We start from the raw sequence: 20,407 nt of genomic DNA on the forward strand, positions 1-20,407 counted from the left end.
CCACCTGACGTTACGTACGGAAAGAGAAATCTCAAAGAAAGCTGCTACCTCACTGTGGCGCGACGGCACACCGAACGTACGTTAGCAGCCGCCCCAGAGTCGGAGGCAATTTCTCCGTAAAGCAAATAAATAAACGCAAATTTCCAGTGTCTCCACCAGCCGACAGTCCGCCTCTTGTAACTTTCTACATCCAAAAAAAAAAAAAAAAAAAGAAAAGCAAAAAAATAAGAAACTTGTGGCATAAGAACGGCTCTCAAACATGGCGATAAACCTGCAAAATGAACGGGTGGTTTTAACTTTGGAAATGAAGATTAGCCTGAACTTCCTGGTCGTCGCCTTTTACAGTAACATCAAATATGCAGAGATCTTTGGATTTTAGGATGACAAACGGTGAATTTCCATAAACTTGTGTGTTGATAAGGCGGCAAAGAATCAATTAATCTTTTGATTGTTTGTTCGATTATCAAAACAAATGTCATTCAGTTTCGTAGCGTCAAAGCGACTTCATCAGGTCTTTATTGGAGTTGCAAGAATCGCTGCAGCTCTAATAAAAGAAAAATTCAACAAAGTGTGAATACATTTGGCAAATAAATGGCACAGATTAGTACCATCTGCTGTTAACGCCAATGAACTTCCTGTTTGCATGACGGTAAAGGATGGAAATGGGCGTCGATTTGTTTTTTTTTTCTAGCAAATTTCTTACATTTAGATGGAAATTTAACTAGTAAAGACGCAAAAAGCAAAAAAAAAACCTAGTGTCCTTTTTCTAGTTTTGAATTCAACAAACTTTTTACTTCATTGGACCATTAGATCACTGTTATAATCATGGGTTGTTCTCATATATGAGGGTTAGTTCAGACCTCGTCGATAAGCAGAAGAATCTCAATAAAGTCGAAAACAGTGGAGGAAGATGGAGATCTGTAACATGTAGAAACTGGTGGATGGTCCTTTTTCTGAACTTAAACTAGTTGCAGTGTCTAAACTTAACTGTACACCGACTAAAACAAGTCACCATCACCTACAATTGACCCCAAATATGGACATCTGTTCCTCTTCGTGAGTGTAAATTCACCAATAAATGACGAGATAACAAAGGACGGGAAGGATCCACGATAACGGCGAATAGACTTTGCAAATAAATGGCACAGATTGGTGCCACCTGCCGTTAATGCCAACGAACTTCCTGTTTGCGTGATGGTAAAGGATGGAAATGGGCATCAATTTGCCTTTTTTTCTAGCAAACTTCTTACATTTAGATGGAACTTTAACTAGCAAAGATGCAAAAAGAAAAAAGCTCAGCATCCTTTATCTAGATCTGAATTCAACAAACTTTTTACTTCACCGGACCATTAGATCGCCATTGTAATCACGAGTTGTTCTCATATATATGGGTCTGTTCAGATCTCGTCTACCTTCCTGTGAGCTCAGCAGGTGATTAATCATTCATTCTGATCGTTGATAAGCAGAATAACTTCAATAAAGTCAGCAACAGTGGAGGAAGATTGAGCTTTGGAACACGTAGAAACAGGTGGCTGGTACTTTTTCTGAAGTTAAACTAGTCGGGGTGTCTAATCTTAACCGAACACCGAAAGAAACGAATCACCATCGCCTACAACTGACCCCAAATATGGACATCTGTTCCTCCTTAAATGGAACAGATGTCCATTTGATGAGATAACAAAGGAAGGGACGGATCCAAGATAACGGCAATTAAATGGGCTGAAAACGTACGATTTAACGACCAGTCGACCCAACTTTTGTTCCTCCCCGGCACACAGCAGGAACACGGACTAATTCATTTATTTAACCGAGTGACGCATCACCTGTGTTCAACATGACGAGCTAAAACCCAAGGATGGATCGATTCAAAGCTGTTATGCTAACCCTGTAGTGAAGGACTCCTTTATTTTTATCTCTCGACCAATGAGCCTGAACACCGTCAGAGTCGAGTTTCCAGCTTTAGAAGGAGCAAACATCTGTAATATGATGAGAAATGATTCGACCGATGAACGCTTGTACCTACAGGAGGTACAGAAAGAACACCGAGGCCAGCAGGAGGGGGAGAAAAAAAATCTCTGAAGCAATTTCTGCGTCTGAGCACGATTATCAAATCAATGTGTTGTTGATTGTTCTCTCACTAAGGAGAAAATTGAGGCCATTTCCTGAATCCGGTGCGGCGGCTGAGCTCAGATTTGCAGTTTGAGTGTTGTGATAGACAAAAGTCTCGCACGAAGGGGTACAAGTTCATTCTTTATTCTGTTACATTCCTATTTAGAGACAAACACACTGAAGCTGAAGTCAGACAGAAAAATGCTGCGTTTTTCTTTTAGAAGTAGGTCGAAGGAGGAGCTTCCCGACGAGTACCGAAGGGAACAGACCGGCCGGCGGAGGAGCGTGAAGGAGGATTTAAAGGTTTGTGCGTATTGACTGAAGTGCAACATAAGTTTGTAGGTTGGAGATGTGTGAGGGGGAAAGAAGACGTATTCAGAGTTGTGCCATCGCGCCACAGAGCCAGAAAAAAAAGGAGGAAACTAAACGAGGGAGGTCCATCCTGCTGCTGCCTGGTCTTGGGAGTGGATCTGTGGGTGTCTGAGGGGTTTTTTCTGGGGGGCAGGTGGAGGTGGAAGTGCTTGGGGTGAGGTCATGGAAGTTTCTTAGATGGGCAGCTGGAAGGTGATGTCCACTTGGGCTTCCTTTGCCAGAGAGACGATTTCAGAAAGCTTAACAACCTGCAAACACACAGAGAAAGACGGGACTAAATCAATTTCATATCCAGGAGAACCTCACTGAACTTCATGCTCATTTTAAGGGTCCAGAAGGGGCTAAAGTTAACCATAGTTTACAGCAAAATAAAGGAGAAAGATCCTTTTGACGGGAAATTATAGATTACAGTTATTGCCCTCATTGTTCTAGATGGTATTTTAACCTTTTAACTATGAAATGACAAAGTCTGTGACCATTTTAACTAAAAATTATCAACAAAAAGCAAATAACATCCAGAAATCCACTTCAAAATAGACAAAAACGGTCTTTACTGGCTGAGAATCTTCACATCAATGTTCTTAAATCTAGAGATTAGTTATTCCCTCATTGTTCTAGATGGGGTTTTAACCTTTTAACTATGAAATTACAAAGTCTGTGACCATTTTAACCATAAAATTACAAACAAAAAGTAAATGAATACAAATAAACATCCAGAAATCTGCTTCAAAATAGACAAAAAGAGCCTTTACTGCCTGAGAATCTTCACCTCAATGTTCTTAAATCCAGAGATTACAGTTGTTCCCCTCATTGTTCTGGATGGGATTTTAACCTTATGAAATTACAAAGTTTGTGACCATTTTAACCACAAAATTATTAACAAGGAGCAAATAAACATCCATAAATGTGCTTCAAAATAGACAAAGAGCCTTTACTGCCTGAGAACCTATACGTCAGTGTTCTTAAATCCAGAGATTACAGTTATTCCCCTCATTGTTCTAGACTGGATTTTAACCTTTTAACCATGAAATTACAAAGTCTCTAACCATTTTAACCGTTAATTTATCAACAAAAAGCAAATAAACTTCCAGAAATCTTCTTCAAAATAGACAAAAAGAGCCTTTACTGCCTGAGAATCTTCACGTCTGTGTTCTTAAATCCAAAGACTACAGATTGCAGTTATTCCCCTCATCGTTCTAGATGGGATTGTAACCTTTAAGTTACGAAATTACAATGTTTGTGATAGACGTGAACATTCAGCAGGATGAAGCTCTCCATCACAACAACGTTTGTCTCTTTACTTAGCATGTCATCGGTCCATTTTGTGTGGAAGAAAAAGTCAAATAACAGAACTTGGTTCATATTAGACCAATCTGGAAGAAAATTGAATGTGTAGATGACTTTCTCTTTCATTGTCTGTGGCCATGTGGTGGACTAAACTCCCTAACTGACCAATAAGTATGAAAAATGTCTGCTCTGTCTGTTAATTTATGAGTTTAGGAAACAGATTCTCGACCAACACTAACACCTGAGGTTTCATAATAACCATAGACAAGACATTTTGGCAACTCTATCCACAAAACATCTTCTGTTGATGACTCAGAGCAAAGGTGTTGTCATGATTTCCACGTCTTCCATCAGAAAGTATTCTGAAGAAATTCATTTTCTACTTCACTGAACTCTTATAACTGATGAAGCTGGTCCAGTTCATCATACTGACATAATGCCCGAGTTTCCATATTTAAACAGGGCAGAAAATCTTTTTCTGTCTGACTTTTTTCCCCTCACTATTCTAGGTTTTTTTTTCGTTTCTTCCCACCGTCGCTCATAGGGAATCCAAAAGTATCTCAGGATTGTTGGCTTTTCAGTTCTGTTTATGATTTGTAAGGTCTGTACCTTGCTATGCTAAGCGCTTTGAGACAGCATACGTTGTAAATCTGCGCTATGTAAATAAAACTGGCCTATGAGCGGTCTATCCCGTCTCCAAACCGCCTTGGTGGTGGATCAGTCGGTGTCTCCACATCCACACTGATGAAACACACACATAATATTCACGAGATGAAAACAACAGCGACCACACTATCGCAGCGGGTAATAAAATGTGATCAAACCTCGTTCCTGCACACCTGCTCCCAACTCCTCCTGGCGTTTTCACAGCTTCTTGGTCACTCTGAGTTAGAAAACTGACTTTTCCTCCTCACATTCAACCACAGACGCTCCGCCACTGCTCCCAAGTCAAATTAATGAAGAGTGTGTTTGTGTACCATTTTGGCGGCTTCATCCAGGTCGTCACAGGCCAGGATTTTCAGTGGACTGGCAGCGATCAGAGCTTTGGCATCGTCCACTCTTGTGCCTGTAAAACAAACAAAAGACGTCACCAAATTTGAGTCGTTGAGAACAGCTTCGGTCTGTTTTAATTCTCCACCATGAAACAGATGCATCCAAAGTGCCTCAGGCCCCCTGATTTTTGTGATTATTGGTGTTTTTTTTCATTAAACACATTTTTATGTTTTTTTTACATTATCAGGCAAAAAGGAATTAAAAAAAACAGAAAAATCAACAGTTCTGGTGTAGAGATCATTTCAAATATTAGACATCACTGCAAAGAAATCATAAAAACTAACTAGATTTAACAAGTGATACAGAATGAACCAACAGCAAGTGAAGACAGACACATGATATATTTATTGTATAATAAAGAAGGGAATGTTTTATACAGAGCCAACAGGGAAAACGTTTCTGTGTTGACGTTTTGAGGTGAATATTGGCTGTACTTAAACAATCAAACAGTCGGACACATTTGTGGAGTTGACCATCGCTGAATTACGCTGTAGACTCCAAATATGATCGAAGGAATTTCACTTTCAGCTTCACGTCCGCCAATTTAAAGGGTTATCAGGCTCCAAAACGCGGCAAAGAGGTGTAAAATACTGTTAGATAGAATTTTACAACTTTGGAAAGTTATGACCACGGAGAATATTCTTCTCCTTCCTCCTTCACTGTGAGGATTACGAGATAAAACGTAGAAATAAGGTGATTCAAGTTACTCAAGTGTGTGCAAGCAGGGCTTTCCTTTTAGATGATCTGCCACAGCGTCTTGGAATGAACCGAGTGGAAGTGACTGTTCTTTTCCACTTTAAACCACCCGCAGGGCCTCAGACTAATAGTATTCAGTCAGTCACTTAAGATTTCATTTAGGAGGCAGAAAAACAAATTACTTTATATTTTTAACAGTGGAGAAATCCTGAGAGCAAAAAAGAAGTTGCACAAAACCAGCAAAACCAACCTATAAAAATATTCAGTCAAGTAAAAATTTTGCTTTTCAGATTTAAATTAAATGAAAATACATAATAAAAAACAGCAAAGAGTAGGAAAGTCACTCTCAGGATGTCATATTATTACTAAGGCTGGGACTTTAAAGCGTTAATTTAATTAATTACAGAAAAAATAATGCTTTTTTAAAAATTAACGCATTTAATCGCACCTTTCTCAGTTCCCTACTTTCTGCCACACTGGTAACACTGATGAACACTCCAGCCCAGTAGGTGGCGGTAATGAACCTAAAGTCTGTTTTCCAGCTGTGAAGAAGATGCACAGGAGTGACGTCAGCGCAGAAGAAGGTTTGGTGAACAGAGAAGGAAGACGAGAACACACTGAGCTTGCTGGGCAGAAACATTTAAAAATCTTCCCGATGGCAGCTTGGATAAAAGCACAGTTGTAGCAAATTGTGCAACAAAGAGTTTCTGATCAACTCAATGTAAAACATGTTGCTGTTAGCACCAGAGCTAGTGCTAGCATGACTCCTGATACTGGCTAACGGTGTAGCCATCCCATAGTAGACTACTTTTCAAGACACTGAAAGTGCTTGAGTTCATCAAAATCACTTTTTTCTTTGTGTCCCATTTTAAATTTTTATAAATTTTGAATCATAAACATGTATATGTCTATTCATTGACTCATCTGTCAACCAAAATTTATTTGAATTGAAAAATGCATGCCAAATATTGCTACTTCACAAAAATGCAATGAATTATTTACAAAGCCTCTAATTAATAAGATAAATTTTTTAATTGCATCCCACCACTAATAATTACGTACAGCAACATGTTATTGATTTTAAAGCCATGTTTTCATATCCGTAATGGTTATATTGAAGGTTTCTTTTTAAAACAGACATTTAAAAAACAGCTCTCTGCTCTGTTTTTCACACATGGACGAATGCTGCCAGGAAACACCAATAAACTGTCACTGAGTACATCTGTTTCTTCACGCCGATGCAGGAAGAATTTCACGCCACAGGACGACCTGACGGCAAAAAGCTCTGCAGCATAACACGATTTTACAGACATATTTGGATATCTTAGACAAAATAGTTCGGATTTTGACATAAACAAAGCAAAAGTACTTCAGCATCGTGTGACAAACCTCAGCAGTAGTGGTTTTGACGTGACGGCGTCTTGATTCCAAAATAGAAAACAGGAGCAGAAAACGTGGCCCAGAGGAAAACTCAGAAATGTCAGCTCTGTTTAGGCTCCAAATATGAGCATGCACTCTTTCTGAGACGCTCACATTTCACCGTCTCACGCTGCTGAATGAATAAAGATGAGAAAATGAAGCTGGCGAGGGATTCAGACAAAGCCTGACTCGCAGCTTTCCTCTTCACCACGTGGCTCCCTTGATAATGTAGACTGTACATATATCACACGATAATCCACGGCTCGTTTGGGCTCGTCATTCTCTATGTTTGTTTCTGGGAGTCAGATTTTGAAGTGGGAAGCATCAAATGAACCAGACGAATGTTTCACCTCAGCACCTGTTAACCCATCTGACTGGAGGTGGGAAGTTTGTTTGTTTTTACCAGAGTGGAGGCGCTGATGGTCGATCCAGGACATAAAAAGTTCAGTTTAACAGTGCATGTTTGGGACTGAGTCAGAATCTGTCTGAAAAATCATTTTAGGTGGTTTGATCAGTGGCTTATGAAGAAATCTGTCCAGTATATAAATTAAAGCTATGTATAATTATAGCAGGACATATCAACATATAATACTTTCACATTGTTAACTGAACATATACATGTACAGAAATCAGCATCTCTGGTTATTTGCACATTACTAATTGCACAGTTCTTATTTGATTTATATTTTTCTGCCTACTTGCACAGCATTTACATAGTTTTTAGCTTTAGGATATACATTTATGTATATAATTATGCCTTTATATTCTTTCTATCCCCTGTGTGCTCTCATCTCCTATTTCTGTATACTCTGTATGTTAATATGCTGCTGGTTTCTTGAATTTCCCTCGGGATCAATAAAGTACTCAAGTACCTAAGTATCTTCCTTTCTTCTTCCAGATCCCCTTTTAATGCAGCTTTGTTGCCTTGACATTGAGTTTTTTCAGTTTTTCCATTTTTATAGTGTGTGTTTCATGTGTTTGTTGTACCTTGTAACCGGACTACGATGGGGATCTTGAGGTCCAGGTCTCTCACGGCCATGATGATGCCCTGGGCGATGACGTCACACCTCATGATGCCTCCGAAGATGTTGACCAGGATGGCCTGAACCTGAGTGACACACAACCAAACACAGATTAAACTAAACACATCTGCAATGTTATATTTATTAAATGCTTCTTATATAAACAAATGTCTCAAACTGAGCAGGTCCACATCAACTAACAAGAAGCTCCGTTATAATAAATATTATAATATCATGAACAACATAATGCCAACATTAGACAGAACATTTGAAATTTGAAATATATTTTGTCTGCTATCAATAAGAGAGACAAAAAGAAGCAAAATAAAAGCAACTCAGATACAACTAAGGCTGCAACTAATGATTATTTTACTCATTAATGAGGTTCTTTCTTGACTAATTTCTCACTCTATAATGTATGAAAGAAGTCCTTCATAATTTCCCAAAGCTTTTACAGAGATCTAACAATTAATTGATTGGTTGTCAACTAATACATTAATTGCCAGCTATTTTGAAAATAAATTATCTTGTCCCAGTATTATTTTTGAGAGTCTAATATAATTATTTTCTTATTCTACTGTCTCATATTTGAAAAGGTTTTGTTTTATGTCCTCCTCTGTGACAGTAAACTGAGCCTTCTATGTGAAAAAATAAGGTGTCTGAGATTCATCTTGGGCACTCATTGGCATTCGTCACCATTTTTTAACATTTTATAGATCAAACAGCGAACCAATTAATCGAAAAAAATAGTCAGTAGATTAACTGACAATGGAAATAATCATCAGTGGCAGCACTACACCCTAAAGGTTGTGTTTTTAGAGTAACTCACAGCTTACAACCCCTAAATAATCTGTTTATTATCACAGTATTATTATATGAAAAAAGAAATAGATTTTTTATCCTTCCCAAGACTGCTTTTCTCCAATCAGGAATTTTTTCAACATTCATGTCAAAAATGACTCAACTCAATGTGTTGTTTTATGATTCTTTGTTTTTTTTCAGAGCATCTTTCTAAAACCTAAACATAAGAATAAAACTACTCATAGATTCACCCTCTAAAACGAAACGAACCAGCTGTGTTGGAAAAGCATGTCGTCTATAAACTAAATTGCCAAATTTTGTCTGGCAACAACCTGTAAGAACAGAAAGAATCATCTCATTCTCCAGTCTGATTTAAAAATCTAGCACTACTTTGTGGTTAATATTATGATATTTCACTCAAATAACTGTATTCTTTGTGTCTCATTTGAAAATTTACCAGATAAATAGATAAATGGTTTATAGGCGACAAGCAAGAAGCCTCAGTTTCAAGTTTTCGGTTGAACTGCAGGAAGTGTTCACACAGAGCAGATAAGAAACAAGCATTGAAACAAATAAAAATGTGAATAGTAAAATATTAATGGTAAGTGGAGGTTTTTCCAGTATTGATACCACCTGTGGGCACTTGAAAAAATGTTGTACATGTTGAATTAACTTTCTTATATGGTTGCAGCACTAGATACAACCATTGAAAAGAGCACAAGAATGCAAAAGCAAAAAATCTACAGCACTGAAAAAGGAATTTATTAAATGTGAACATTTGGGTTCCTGCAGCAGCCAGCAGAGTGTTTTCTTACCTTCCTGTCGGAGGTGATGAGCTTGAAGGCCTCGGTCACCTGATGAGCTGTGGCTCCTCCTCCGACGTCCAGGAAGTTGGCCGGTGTGCCGCCGTGGAGCTTGATGATGTCCATGGTGGCCATGGCCAGACCGGCTCCGTTTACTGAGGAGGACAAACAGAGCCTCGTTAGAGACTCTTTCCTTGTTTTTGAATTCCAATTTAAATGGAGCAGCTTTGGAAAAGTTTTGAGTCACTTTAGAGAATTTTAAGTCACTGACATTTTTGTCAGTCGCCTTAATTTAATCACTCCTGTTTCTATTGTACACGTTCAGTTATAATCTCCCTTATTAATGAAGAAGTCTAGTTATGAATTACAGCTTCTCTGATATCACATGCTGTTAAAATATTACATTTAATGCATATCTATTCCATATATTGATTATCAGCCATTCTTAATTAGCAATAATCAACTCATACTGGTCAATCCCTACTTTGATTAGTTGAAATTATGGATCTAAGGGATTATTAATGAATCAATTAATGATTGAATTACTTGTGATGACTCATGAAAACTGCGTTTGAAGATGTAAACACCAGTTGTGTAACACCTCATTGTGGTTTTTACTCCAAAGTGCTTTGAGCCACTAGAAATCCTGATAAACTGTGATGCATCAAATCAGCAGCTACCTGAAAACATGATTTGTGGGTTCTTGTTTCTAAAACATTAACTATGTAATATTCTTGCCTTGCTTTTCTATTTTTAGGCTTCTTCCTCATCATGGATTGTGCATAAAATTAGGTCAATACTGATGTGTGATTCATCACTGATTCATGAAGTGCGGCGGCACAATATCATCAACTTCAGCTCGAAAATCAGAAGGAAAAAAAAAGAAATTCTCTTGATGCCGACTGCCGTGAAACAAAAGACAAGAACAAAGCGTGAAGGCAAGCAGCAGTGGCTACTTTTCATTGCTTTTATTATTCATTTTGGCTTTAATAGGAATAATGACAAACAAACTAAATGAAAGGCTTTTAAAAAGGTGAAAAAAGTGAGAAAAGTGAGCTCTCCTGAAAGCCACAGTGCAGTTTGCACATCGCATGTCAGTGTTGCTGCAACTATGACTTCCTAAATCCACAAAAAGATAACAGAGATTTGTTTTCGGTTGGTCGGAAACTAAAAGTCAGACGACATTCAGAGTAAACTGTGTGTCTGAAGGGAGGATTAGAAACACACCTGCTGGAAAAAGCAAACGCAACAGTTTCCGTGTAAACGCAGCGTGATTCGGCGGCTCAGCAGGTCGTAATGAGGTCATGTTTGGAGCTGAGGCAACAATTAAGTTGAAAAAGTTGTCGAAACATACAACTAGCATGGTGAAACAACTTTCTAGTAACTTGAAAAAGGCCTAAATTGTAGCAGCAGTGACAACATAAACAGACCTAGCAATATCTACAGCATGTGGATTTTTTTCCCAGGTTTGTATTGGTGTTTCTGTGGGCAGAAATAATCAGCAGCATTTAACTTTTGGTTTTGTCATTTGTCCCAAATATCTATGATATATGGATTTTTTTCCCCAGTACTGATAACATCTGTGGGCACTTGGGAAAATGTTTGTATAACAAATCACCAAAGAAATTAGTATCATCATTATTGTTTGTGATTCATTGCAGTATAACTTTAACCAGTTTATTGCATATAAGACAAATTGAAGTTTTATCTACTTCTAGCCATAATTGTCCTGTTTCCATAGAGCTGCAGGACTTTATAGTGCAGCAAAAAATGAGCCCACAGTGAGAATAACTATGACAGGAACAAATAAAAACATTCAGAAACTACTTGGATATCTATAGTATATGAATTTTTATCCAGTATTAACGACATCTGTGGTCATTTGGAATTGGAAAAATGTTGTACATGTTTTTTCCAATTTTTTTAAAAATCGAAAAGAATTTTTTCAGTTTTTGGGGGATTTATTGCATTATAACTTTGTTTTATTGCACAGAAGACATATCCAAGTTCTTTCTACTTCTAGCAATGGTTGTCCTGTTTCTATAGAGCTGCAGGACTTCATATTGTAGTAAATAATGAGGCCACAGTGAGGAAAAATGTGACTAGAGCAAATAAAAACATCTAGAAACTACTTGGATATCTATAATATATGGATTTTTCATCCAGTATTGGTAACATCTGTGGGCACTTGGAAAAATATTGTACATGTTTATTTCAAGTTTATTCTTTTTTTTTTAAACTGAAGGGAATTTTTGTTAGTTTTTTTGTGATTTATTGCACTGTAACTTTGTTATACTGCACATAAGACATATTTAAGATCTTTCTACTTCTAGCAATGGTTGTTCTGTTTCCACAGAGGTGCAGGACTTTACACTGCAGCGAAAAATGAGCCCACAGTGAGGAAAAAGGTGATGGGAGCAAATAAAAACCTCCAGAAACTACTTGGATAATTATAATATATGGATATTTTTCCAATATAGATAGTATCTGTGGCCACTTGGAAAATGTCGTACATGTTTATCGCAGGTTTTTACAATTTTTTTTAAAGACAGAAATTAATTTTGCTTGTTTTTAGCAATTTATTATAACTTTGTTTTACTGCACACAAGACATATTTAAGTTCTGTCTATGTCTAGTTGTGGCTGTTCTGTTTCCATAGAGGTGTAGGACGTTATATTGCAGTAAAAAATGTGACGGGAGCAGAATAATGCCCAGAAACTGCTTGGGATTCCGCGAGTTCCAGCAAAATAACAAGATTTTAGATGAAAGAACTGCCTAAGATACGACTTCCTGTCTAAAAATGGAAGAAGTGACCCTTTTAAATCTCTCTGAGTTCCATAATGTTTGCAGTAGCTAAAAATGTGCTCACGTTTGTTCTTAGGCACCTCAAAGCGAGCACAATTATTCAAACTCATCGTCTCTAAAACTTCTGAACCTTTGGTGACATTTAGCGATCACTGACCCAGACAGCCGATGGTTCCGTCCAGGCCGATGTAGTTGAGGTCTGCCTTGGCGGCCTGCTGATCCCGGGGGTCCTCCTGAGTCCAGTCCTGCATGTCGAACACCTTCTTCTGGCGGTACGCTGCGTTGGAGTCAAAGTTGATCTTGGCGTCCATGCACATCACTGTTGACAGGCAGACACAAGAGATTGTGGCGTTAGAGGACTCGCTTCATGACACCATCTGCAGCGGTGACAGCTTTCCTTTTTTCATTTTTTTAACAGCAGAGAGGGCAGGATTGGCTCATATGACAGGTGATTTAAATTTTCACTTTCTGGATATCTGTGCTGTCACGGACGACGGCAGCGTTTCACGGATGATTTCACATCTGCAAAGGGTTTCGCTCCCTTTAAGGATGTTGAAATCGGTGGCAAACAATGCAGAGTTTAAAAAAAATGGAAGTTTAGAGTCTCTTCATCTTAAGATTTTGTGGAGAAGGGGTTTCTTAAGTGTGGAATGCTAATTTTTAGATGTGAACGGATCATTTTAGCAGTCTGTGTGGTTCAGTGAATACAGCGATGCCACATGGAGGTGAGACTAACAGTTAAGCTTTGATTATACTCCCTTGCAGAAATGGGTGCCACAAGTGGATAATTATACCACTTTTCTACTCTGCTCGGAGGACTCCATTTCACACATGTGCAGTAGGTCGCATCTACATATTGCATGCATATATAATACTGTCCTTGTCGCACAGTTGCAGACAAATGTTGGGTTGCATCCAGTATTTTGGACTGTGGAAAATGACAAAATTTGCCCCCTAGATCTTCGCAGACGGGTAAAGTATAACACCGTACGCAAAGCTGTTTGAGTGTTTAATAACTAGATTGGATATGTATTGCAGATATCTCTACATTTACCTCTAATTTGATGCTTTTTAGTAGAGAAGAAGGTTTCAGATAAATTCTTTTACCATTCATGAGGTTTCTAGAGATACAGATATCGCCCTTTCTGGCTGCAGATACTCAATGTGAATATCTATATTATTATATCCAGTATTAATTCTTATTTCTGACTAGTCATAACTCTAGTTGAAGACATCTACATTTTGTTTTTATTTTAAATTATCCAGACAATCCAGAGTGATTGGAGATATGTTAAACTGGAATTGTGCCTCATCAAAATGTAATGATAATTATGGTAAATCCAAGTTTTAGTTTAGAAGTTGGAGGCAACCGACTTTGGATTGTTTGGTTTTCCATCCTCTGTTTATAATTCATAAGGTCTGTACCTTACTACACTAAGCACTCTGAGATGACTTATGTTGTGAATCTGCGGTAGATAAATAAAACTGTGTTGAACTGAACCGCAACTGCATATGATGAGTCCTTTTACTACCATGACCACAAATTGTATTTTCCTAATGACATTATCTTCCACAGCAGCTGCCATTGCTTTGGCTAACACTGTTAAAATGCTTTACTGGACTAATAGCCAACAGGAATACAGCAAATATCAGCAGCCGTCTGCACAATAATTCAAACTATCAGGGATATAAGTTTGTTTGTTCGGTTTTTAAAGGATCGATACCAACATCAATTATTGGTAATTAAGAAAGACAGATAACGGATAACTGGAACCGATATGCATTAAATGTACTGTTTTAACAGCATGTGATATCAGAGAACCTGTCATTCATAAGTACACTTCTTTACTAATAACAGTGACTATAATTGAATATGTAAAATAGAAATAGTAGTGTATTTATGTGGGATCCACTGAGATTGATCAGTTTGTCTCCTGCTGTTCTTCTCTATTTTCTTAATCTTTCTCTGTTTTATCTCTTTTATTGTCCACTAAGGTCCAGATCTTAAAGCTTTATTGATTATTGTTTTCCAGACTCGGTTTCAGGTTAATCTGTGGCTGCCTTCTAACTTAGCTGCTAGCCGTTAGCGTAGCATGAGCCACCGTGAGAGAAGCTAATTTCCTGGTTTGTGTTTCTTGTTCAGAGACATTTCTGAGACCACAGAGTGACGACAGACAGAGAGAGGAGGCTGATCAGACCTGAAGGAGAGCATTTAATCCATCAATAATAAAAATATGGATAATGATAACCATAAAAATGCCAAATATCGGCATGATATTGGATCTATCCCTAATTCAAACTCATCACGATAACATTTGAGGAATTTGAAAGTGTCGTTCTGACTTGTAAAAACGTGAATTACTGATTTCTCAAGCTGTTGAGTCGACTGGTCAGAATGACATTGTAGATTTCTGGGAAAAAACTAGTCAAAAAGACGCTGATGATATCTATATTTTAATTCCTGACAGTCAAACTCAGCTAAACAATGTTAAATTCACTTTCCATTGATATTCATTTGCACTGCTAAGTCCAGGAGGAGGAGCACAGTTTGGATATTAAACCAGATTTCCCTCACTTTGCTCACTTTTTACATAATGACACAGCTCTAATTATAAAATATAGTCACCCCAGAACACATCTGATTGGTCAAATTCATGCAACAGCCCTCGAATTGCAGGACAAGTCATCAAAAATATTCCTCTGGAGGAGTTTTATTATAAAAAGACATTTTGCAAAATCACTGGGACAATTAGAACTTCCATTAACACACTTTCCTCACCTTGGAAATAAAGATTTATTCAGCTATCGCCATGTCAGATATTATGTTAATAAAGATGTTAAACAAATGGAGAATACCAATATCATGATTATATACTATATTTAACTGCTAGGAGGAAGAATCGGGCCTGAGGATATCTGAGGATGAATGGATTCATATGTCAAGGTCACGAACAGACTCTGGCTTAAATAAAATATTTCTTGCCTCCAAAAATTACCATTTACATAAAAGGAGCTGGCGAGCATAAAATGAATGCTGGGGGCAGCGCATTAAAGAAGAGTGTCCGACCATTTGCATATTTGTGGAAAGAGATTGCAAAAGTAATGATGAAGTCGATTGTTCTTTTGTCAGTATTGTATCGGGACAAAATCAGGATAAAAAAATAAATCAGACACAAATGACAGCAGAAAGGAAAAAAACTCCTTCGATGAAATAAACTGCATGAGATATTATGCAAAATATTAAAAAAATAAAAAAATACTACAAGGACAGTTCCTTTGAAAAGCAGTTTTAATTACATTTTCCACCTCCGGCTCCAGTGTGACGACCTTCTCTTTTAAACTCAACTTTAATTCTTTGCTTCAAACCGTTATCTGTGCAGGAAAAGCCGTTTTTTTAAGTAGCATTAGGGTTCTACAGCAACAAAGGCACATCAGTTTTCCTCAAGGGCAACTCTGCAATACCCGGAGAAGAAAAGAAGAGCATTTACTTATTATTATTCTTGTTTTTTTACTTCTCTCGATGAGCTTCTAGTGTCTAACCACAATCTCTGATCTGCTCTGAAGGAAATTCAAGACTAATACTATTACTATCCTTTTTTAATGTCTTGTTGTTATTGTACACCCTTGAGTACAGTCACTTTGCATTTCACTGCACATACTGTGTGAATATGTGACAAATAAAACCTCAGAGGGACCATGTGGTTATCAGCAGCAGAAATGAGAAACCCCATGTGTAATTTGTCTTAGGAAGAATTTAATTAAGAATATCTGCAACACATATCCCGTCTGGCTACATAGCGAGCCATATTTTACACTATATGAAGCAGAAAGAGAAGATAACCACCTTTTCTTTATCATAATAACCAGTAATGACCATTTTCTTGAAGTGATATGACGGTAATCGAGCATAAGGACCCAACTTCCCATCAGGCTAATGTGAGCGCTGCTGGTCTGATGTTCATTAACTGTACTGGTGTCCGTTAACACAAAGGTCAGCTCTTCATGCTGCAGAGCTGCAATCCCTGCCGGAGGAGCTCATCGCTGTGCATTAGACAAAGTCATTAACTCTGACTCCCCAACCTTTACTAAAGGCTACGCCGACATGTGGACATACGTTTGGACTCGTGCAAACACAGCAAATTACTGATTTCAGCAAACAAGGTTTCACGTCTGGACCGAAAGGCTGCTATTAGTCTCTGTACATGCAGCAGGGAGGATGTTTTCCATAGCTAGAACAAAAAATAATCACGATAAACTGATGATTAATTTATGATAAGTTAATTTTCTCTGTTTGGGTTTTGTTTTAGGATTTGTGGACAACAAGAAAAAAAAAGCCAAGAACCAGACTTATCCTTTAAGATTTTCAGACTCTGACAGATGCTTAAAAAAAAGAACGATTTGATCATGTCGGCATTCCCAAAACAGACACACAACTCAGGCTCTTTTGCCGTCTCTATCAGTTCTTGTGTTTTGCTGCAGAGTAAAAAATATCCAACACCACACTGGCATTCATTAAAATACCATAATGGGCTCTTTTTGCTGTACAAGGGTGATGCGGCGTAACATTTATAGAAACAGACACGATAGAACAGCAGCGAGTTAAAATTCTGCTGCCTCAGTGACAAGTTTTAAATGTTATTTTGTCGCTGAAGCCTGAAGAGACTGTAAATGTGCACCACTATCCCCATTTTTAAACAATCAATCTCCCTCCTTTCTGTGACAGCTCGGCTTTTCACTCCATCTTTCAGGGCAACTCGTCCATAAACACTTGATTTCTGCAGATTTTAAGAGCTAGATCTGAGAGCCACGCTTGGTTGAGATGGGATCCAGGGATATGGACTGTGAAATGCATTATACCACATGTTAGGAGTGTGCGTACCGATGCCAGAGGAGTCCTCCACCATGGGGTTGATCTCCACCATGGAGGCGTCGTATTTGATGAACACGTTGTAGAGCTTGATCATGTTCTCCGCCGCCTCGTTCACCAGAGCCGGTGGGAAGCCCATCTTCTGAGCGACCTGCAGGAGACACAGAGAAATGACGTTTATTTACGGGGTGATTGATTTAAACAGCGGATCAAATGATGACGGAGAAATACCTTTAATTTGCATCCTTCTGCTCATAATTTTTGGTTTTCCAGACAGTTTGAGTCGCTCTTGCCTACAGCTGAACAACTATTTAATTTTTGCAATTTGAAACAATGCAGTGGCTGTAATGTAGGATATATGTTACGCAGCCGGTCTGACACAAGCTTTTAACTCTCATGTCAATGACTTTAACCCTTAGATGTACGAGTGATTGGACTCTTATGCCCCCCTTATGAACATTTTGATGATTGAAAAAGAAGAATATTAAACACAACAGCAATAGAAGAATGTCAACATCCATTTTGTTGACATTTTTCCATTCTTTTCCTCCAGCTGTTGCTGCTCTCCGTCCCTCCAAGTTTGTGCATCACCTCTTGTATGATGTTATCAGCAATAAAGATGTTGCGGTACTATTACAAATATTACTATTTCTTTAAAAGTATAAAAGGAAACTTAAAAATTTTCATAGAATGGTATCAAAAACGTGTTTTTTGAGGAACAGCTGGAAAATTAAATGATAAAAACTTTTCATTACAAAGATATTGCCATTTTTGTCCCACTTTTGCATCTAAGGGTTAACTATCCCTGCTTGTGAGAGAGTCACACTTCTAACGGTATCTCATTGCAAAATTGAAACCCATCTGTTGTCTCGCTACTGCATTAATCTCCTTAAGAGAAAATCACTGTAACATGTACCATAACTACCTCATCCTCAAGCACGAAGAAGCAGCTTTGTATGGTCTATTTGCACAATCTGCCACTGTATCACTTTTGCAATGCTCTGTTCTTTTATGTGCTACTACTTCCACGTTTTTTTGGTAAAGATTACTATTTACATCTTTTACTCCACTATTTAGTTATTTTTTTATTCTTATTTATTTTCTCAACTTATCTGTCTTGTGTATATGTCTTGTAAAGGGAGAAAGTCATCCGGAACTTCATTGTACACTGGCTATAATGACAATAAAGCTTTCTTATATTCTCTTTTCTTAATTGGGTATTGGTCACTTTTAACCGGGGCTGAAACTTCTTTAACTAACACAGATTTACAGATTACAGAGCATTACACATTTCAGGGTTCTTTCATTTGTCCATAAAGCCATGCATTGGTTGCTGCTGGGTACATTTCTAAACTTCTGACTCTATTCAATCTCTCAGATCCTCAGAACATCTGCTGTTAACTGTCAAATGTTCAAGGCTGGTGGATAAGAGGAGACGAAGCTTTCGCCTTCATTTTTCAATCTGATTCACCTCCTCCATCGATATTTTCAAGAAAATCTTCAAGACAGACACAGTCGCGAACAAAAGCTTCCATACACGTGTACAGACCACGGCAGTATAGAGTCTCCAATGATTTCTATAACCATAACTGAATTTTCTATGATGGTATCACTGAAACACATGAAAAAGAAAAACAATCCTGCATTTTGGCTCTTCCACAGGTTAATTTAAAGGTCTTCTGGAAATATGACAGAATCTACTGGGTCACAAATCTACAGACAGAAATGATAATATTTGAGTTAAGAAGTTAAGACGTCATCTACATCACTGAAACTGATAATTAAAGTTGCTGTATGTATACTTTTGACCCAGCAGATTTGTCATATTTCCAGAAAACCTTTAATAAATCTAAAAAAGAACAAACATGCATGATTTGTGTGTTTCACTGATTCCATCATAGAAAATTCAGAGTTATAGAAGTCACTGGAAACTCAAGACTGCAATGATATACAAGGTCTTTACAGGTGTATGGAAACTTTTGTTTACCAAATGCTGTTGGCTGCTCTTAATGGTCTTTATATTTCCGGTAGTTTTAAATGTGCGATACAAATAATTTGATTTAATGTGACTGGATTTCCAGCAATGCTCCGTCATGTTTTAAATCTACTACACATTGAATACTGAGCTATAAAAAACAATATTGCAAATAAAATTGCAGCATCTGTCAGAAAAGTCCAACAGCCTTCCTTAATGGAATCATTTTCAGCCACAGCAAGCAGCAGCTCAGCTCAAAAAGCTTCTTTTACACTAAATTTGACACCGTCATCTTCCTAACTGCTATCAGAAAATGGGACTCTAGCTGGTAAATGCATACTACCAAGAAAATGCAGTTTAAAACAGATTTGTTAAAGTCGGACACCACCGACATACCCTGCTGTCTTAGATAAAAAAATGTCCAAACATTTATCAACATCAGGAAAAAAAGCTGAATTTAAAAAGAAACTTCAGAAACACAGAAAACCTGCTGGGTTTTTATGAACATCATGGCGTTCGACTAATGCGGTTTGAGCAGATAAAAATAAACTCAGCTAAGGAATATCAATGGACCTCCATCTTCTCGGAGAGCCCTGCAATCAACACCTCCTCTCCTGTCAAATATATCGAGTCTCTGCTTTCACTGTGGCAGCTGGCAATATTCAGAGCCAAAGAGATTAAAGAAAGTTAAAGTCGGAGACGACGAGGACAGAAAAGAAAGGGAAAAAAAGAGCAACGATCAAGATAGGGAGGAGAAATGAGAATGTTTACATGCATTTTAAGAAAGAAACCAAAACAGTTGAAGAATAAATCCCAATATCAACGTCAGAAAAGTTGAAAGATCATGGAAATCTTGGGATCTTGGAAATAAAACTTGTCTGTTCACATTAAAAACTGAGCAAATACAGAAAATTTTAGATTCCTTGACAGCTTAAATTCAAAATTTTTGCCTCATTACTTTAGTTTCAGCAAACGGTACATGAATTGTGACTACAGTAAAGGTCAAAACATGCTGAGCAACTGAAACAGATTTCAGACGATGCTGCAAGTTTGAACTCGTGCCCCCGATAGTGTGAATGAAGGCCTTTGCTGTCGGCAGCCCAGAGGAAAACCGTTCTCTCTTCAAACTGAGTTGCGTAAGCATGACGACACCACAGAAGCAGCTCACGCTGCTGGCTTTGCTCGACAGCTTTGGGGT

General features: G+C 37.9%; 1 protein-coding gene across 1 annotated transcript in view; it reads right to left on the reverse strand.

Moving 5' to 3' along the window:
* Positions 1 to 2,237: 2,237 nt before the first annotated feature.
* sucla2 (succinate-CoA ligase ADP-forming subunit beta) overlaps positions 2,238 to 20,407 on the reverse strand; it is a 38,182-nt gene continuing 20,012 nt past the window's right edge. The window contains exons 6-11 of the mRNA XM_023273786.3: positions 17,247 to 17,385; positions 12,525 to 12,686; positions 9,575 to 9,717; positions 7,924 to 8,044; positions 4,746 to 4,834; positions 2,238 to 2,729 (exon numbers count right to left, since the gene is read on the reverse strand). Coding sequence (XP_023129554.1) covers positions 2,655 to 2,729; positions 4,746 to 4,834; positions 7,924 to 8,044; positions 9,575 to 9,717; positions 12,525 to 12,686; positions 17,247 to 17,385 — 729 coding nt within the window. The 3' untranslated portion in view covers positions 2,238 to 2,654. The remainder of the gene's footprint in view (positions 2,730 to 4,745; positions 4,835 to 7,923; positions 8,045 to 9,574; positions 9,718 to 12,524; positions 12,687 to 17,246; positions 17,386 to 20,407) is intronic.

The sequence above is a fragment of the Amphiprion ocellaris genome, chromosome 11, assembly GCF_022539595.1.
Source record: "Amphiprion ocellaris isolate individual 3 ecotype Okinawa chromosome 11, ASM2253959v1, whole genome shotgun sequence".
In the NCBI taxonomy this organism is placed as follows: domain Eukaryota; kingdom Metazoa; phylum Chordata; class Actinopteri; family Pomacentridae; genus Amphiprion; species Amphiprion ocellaris.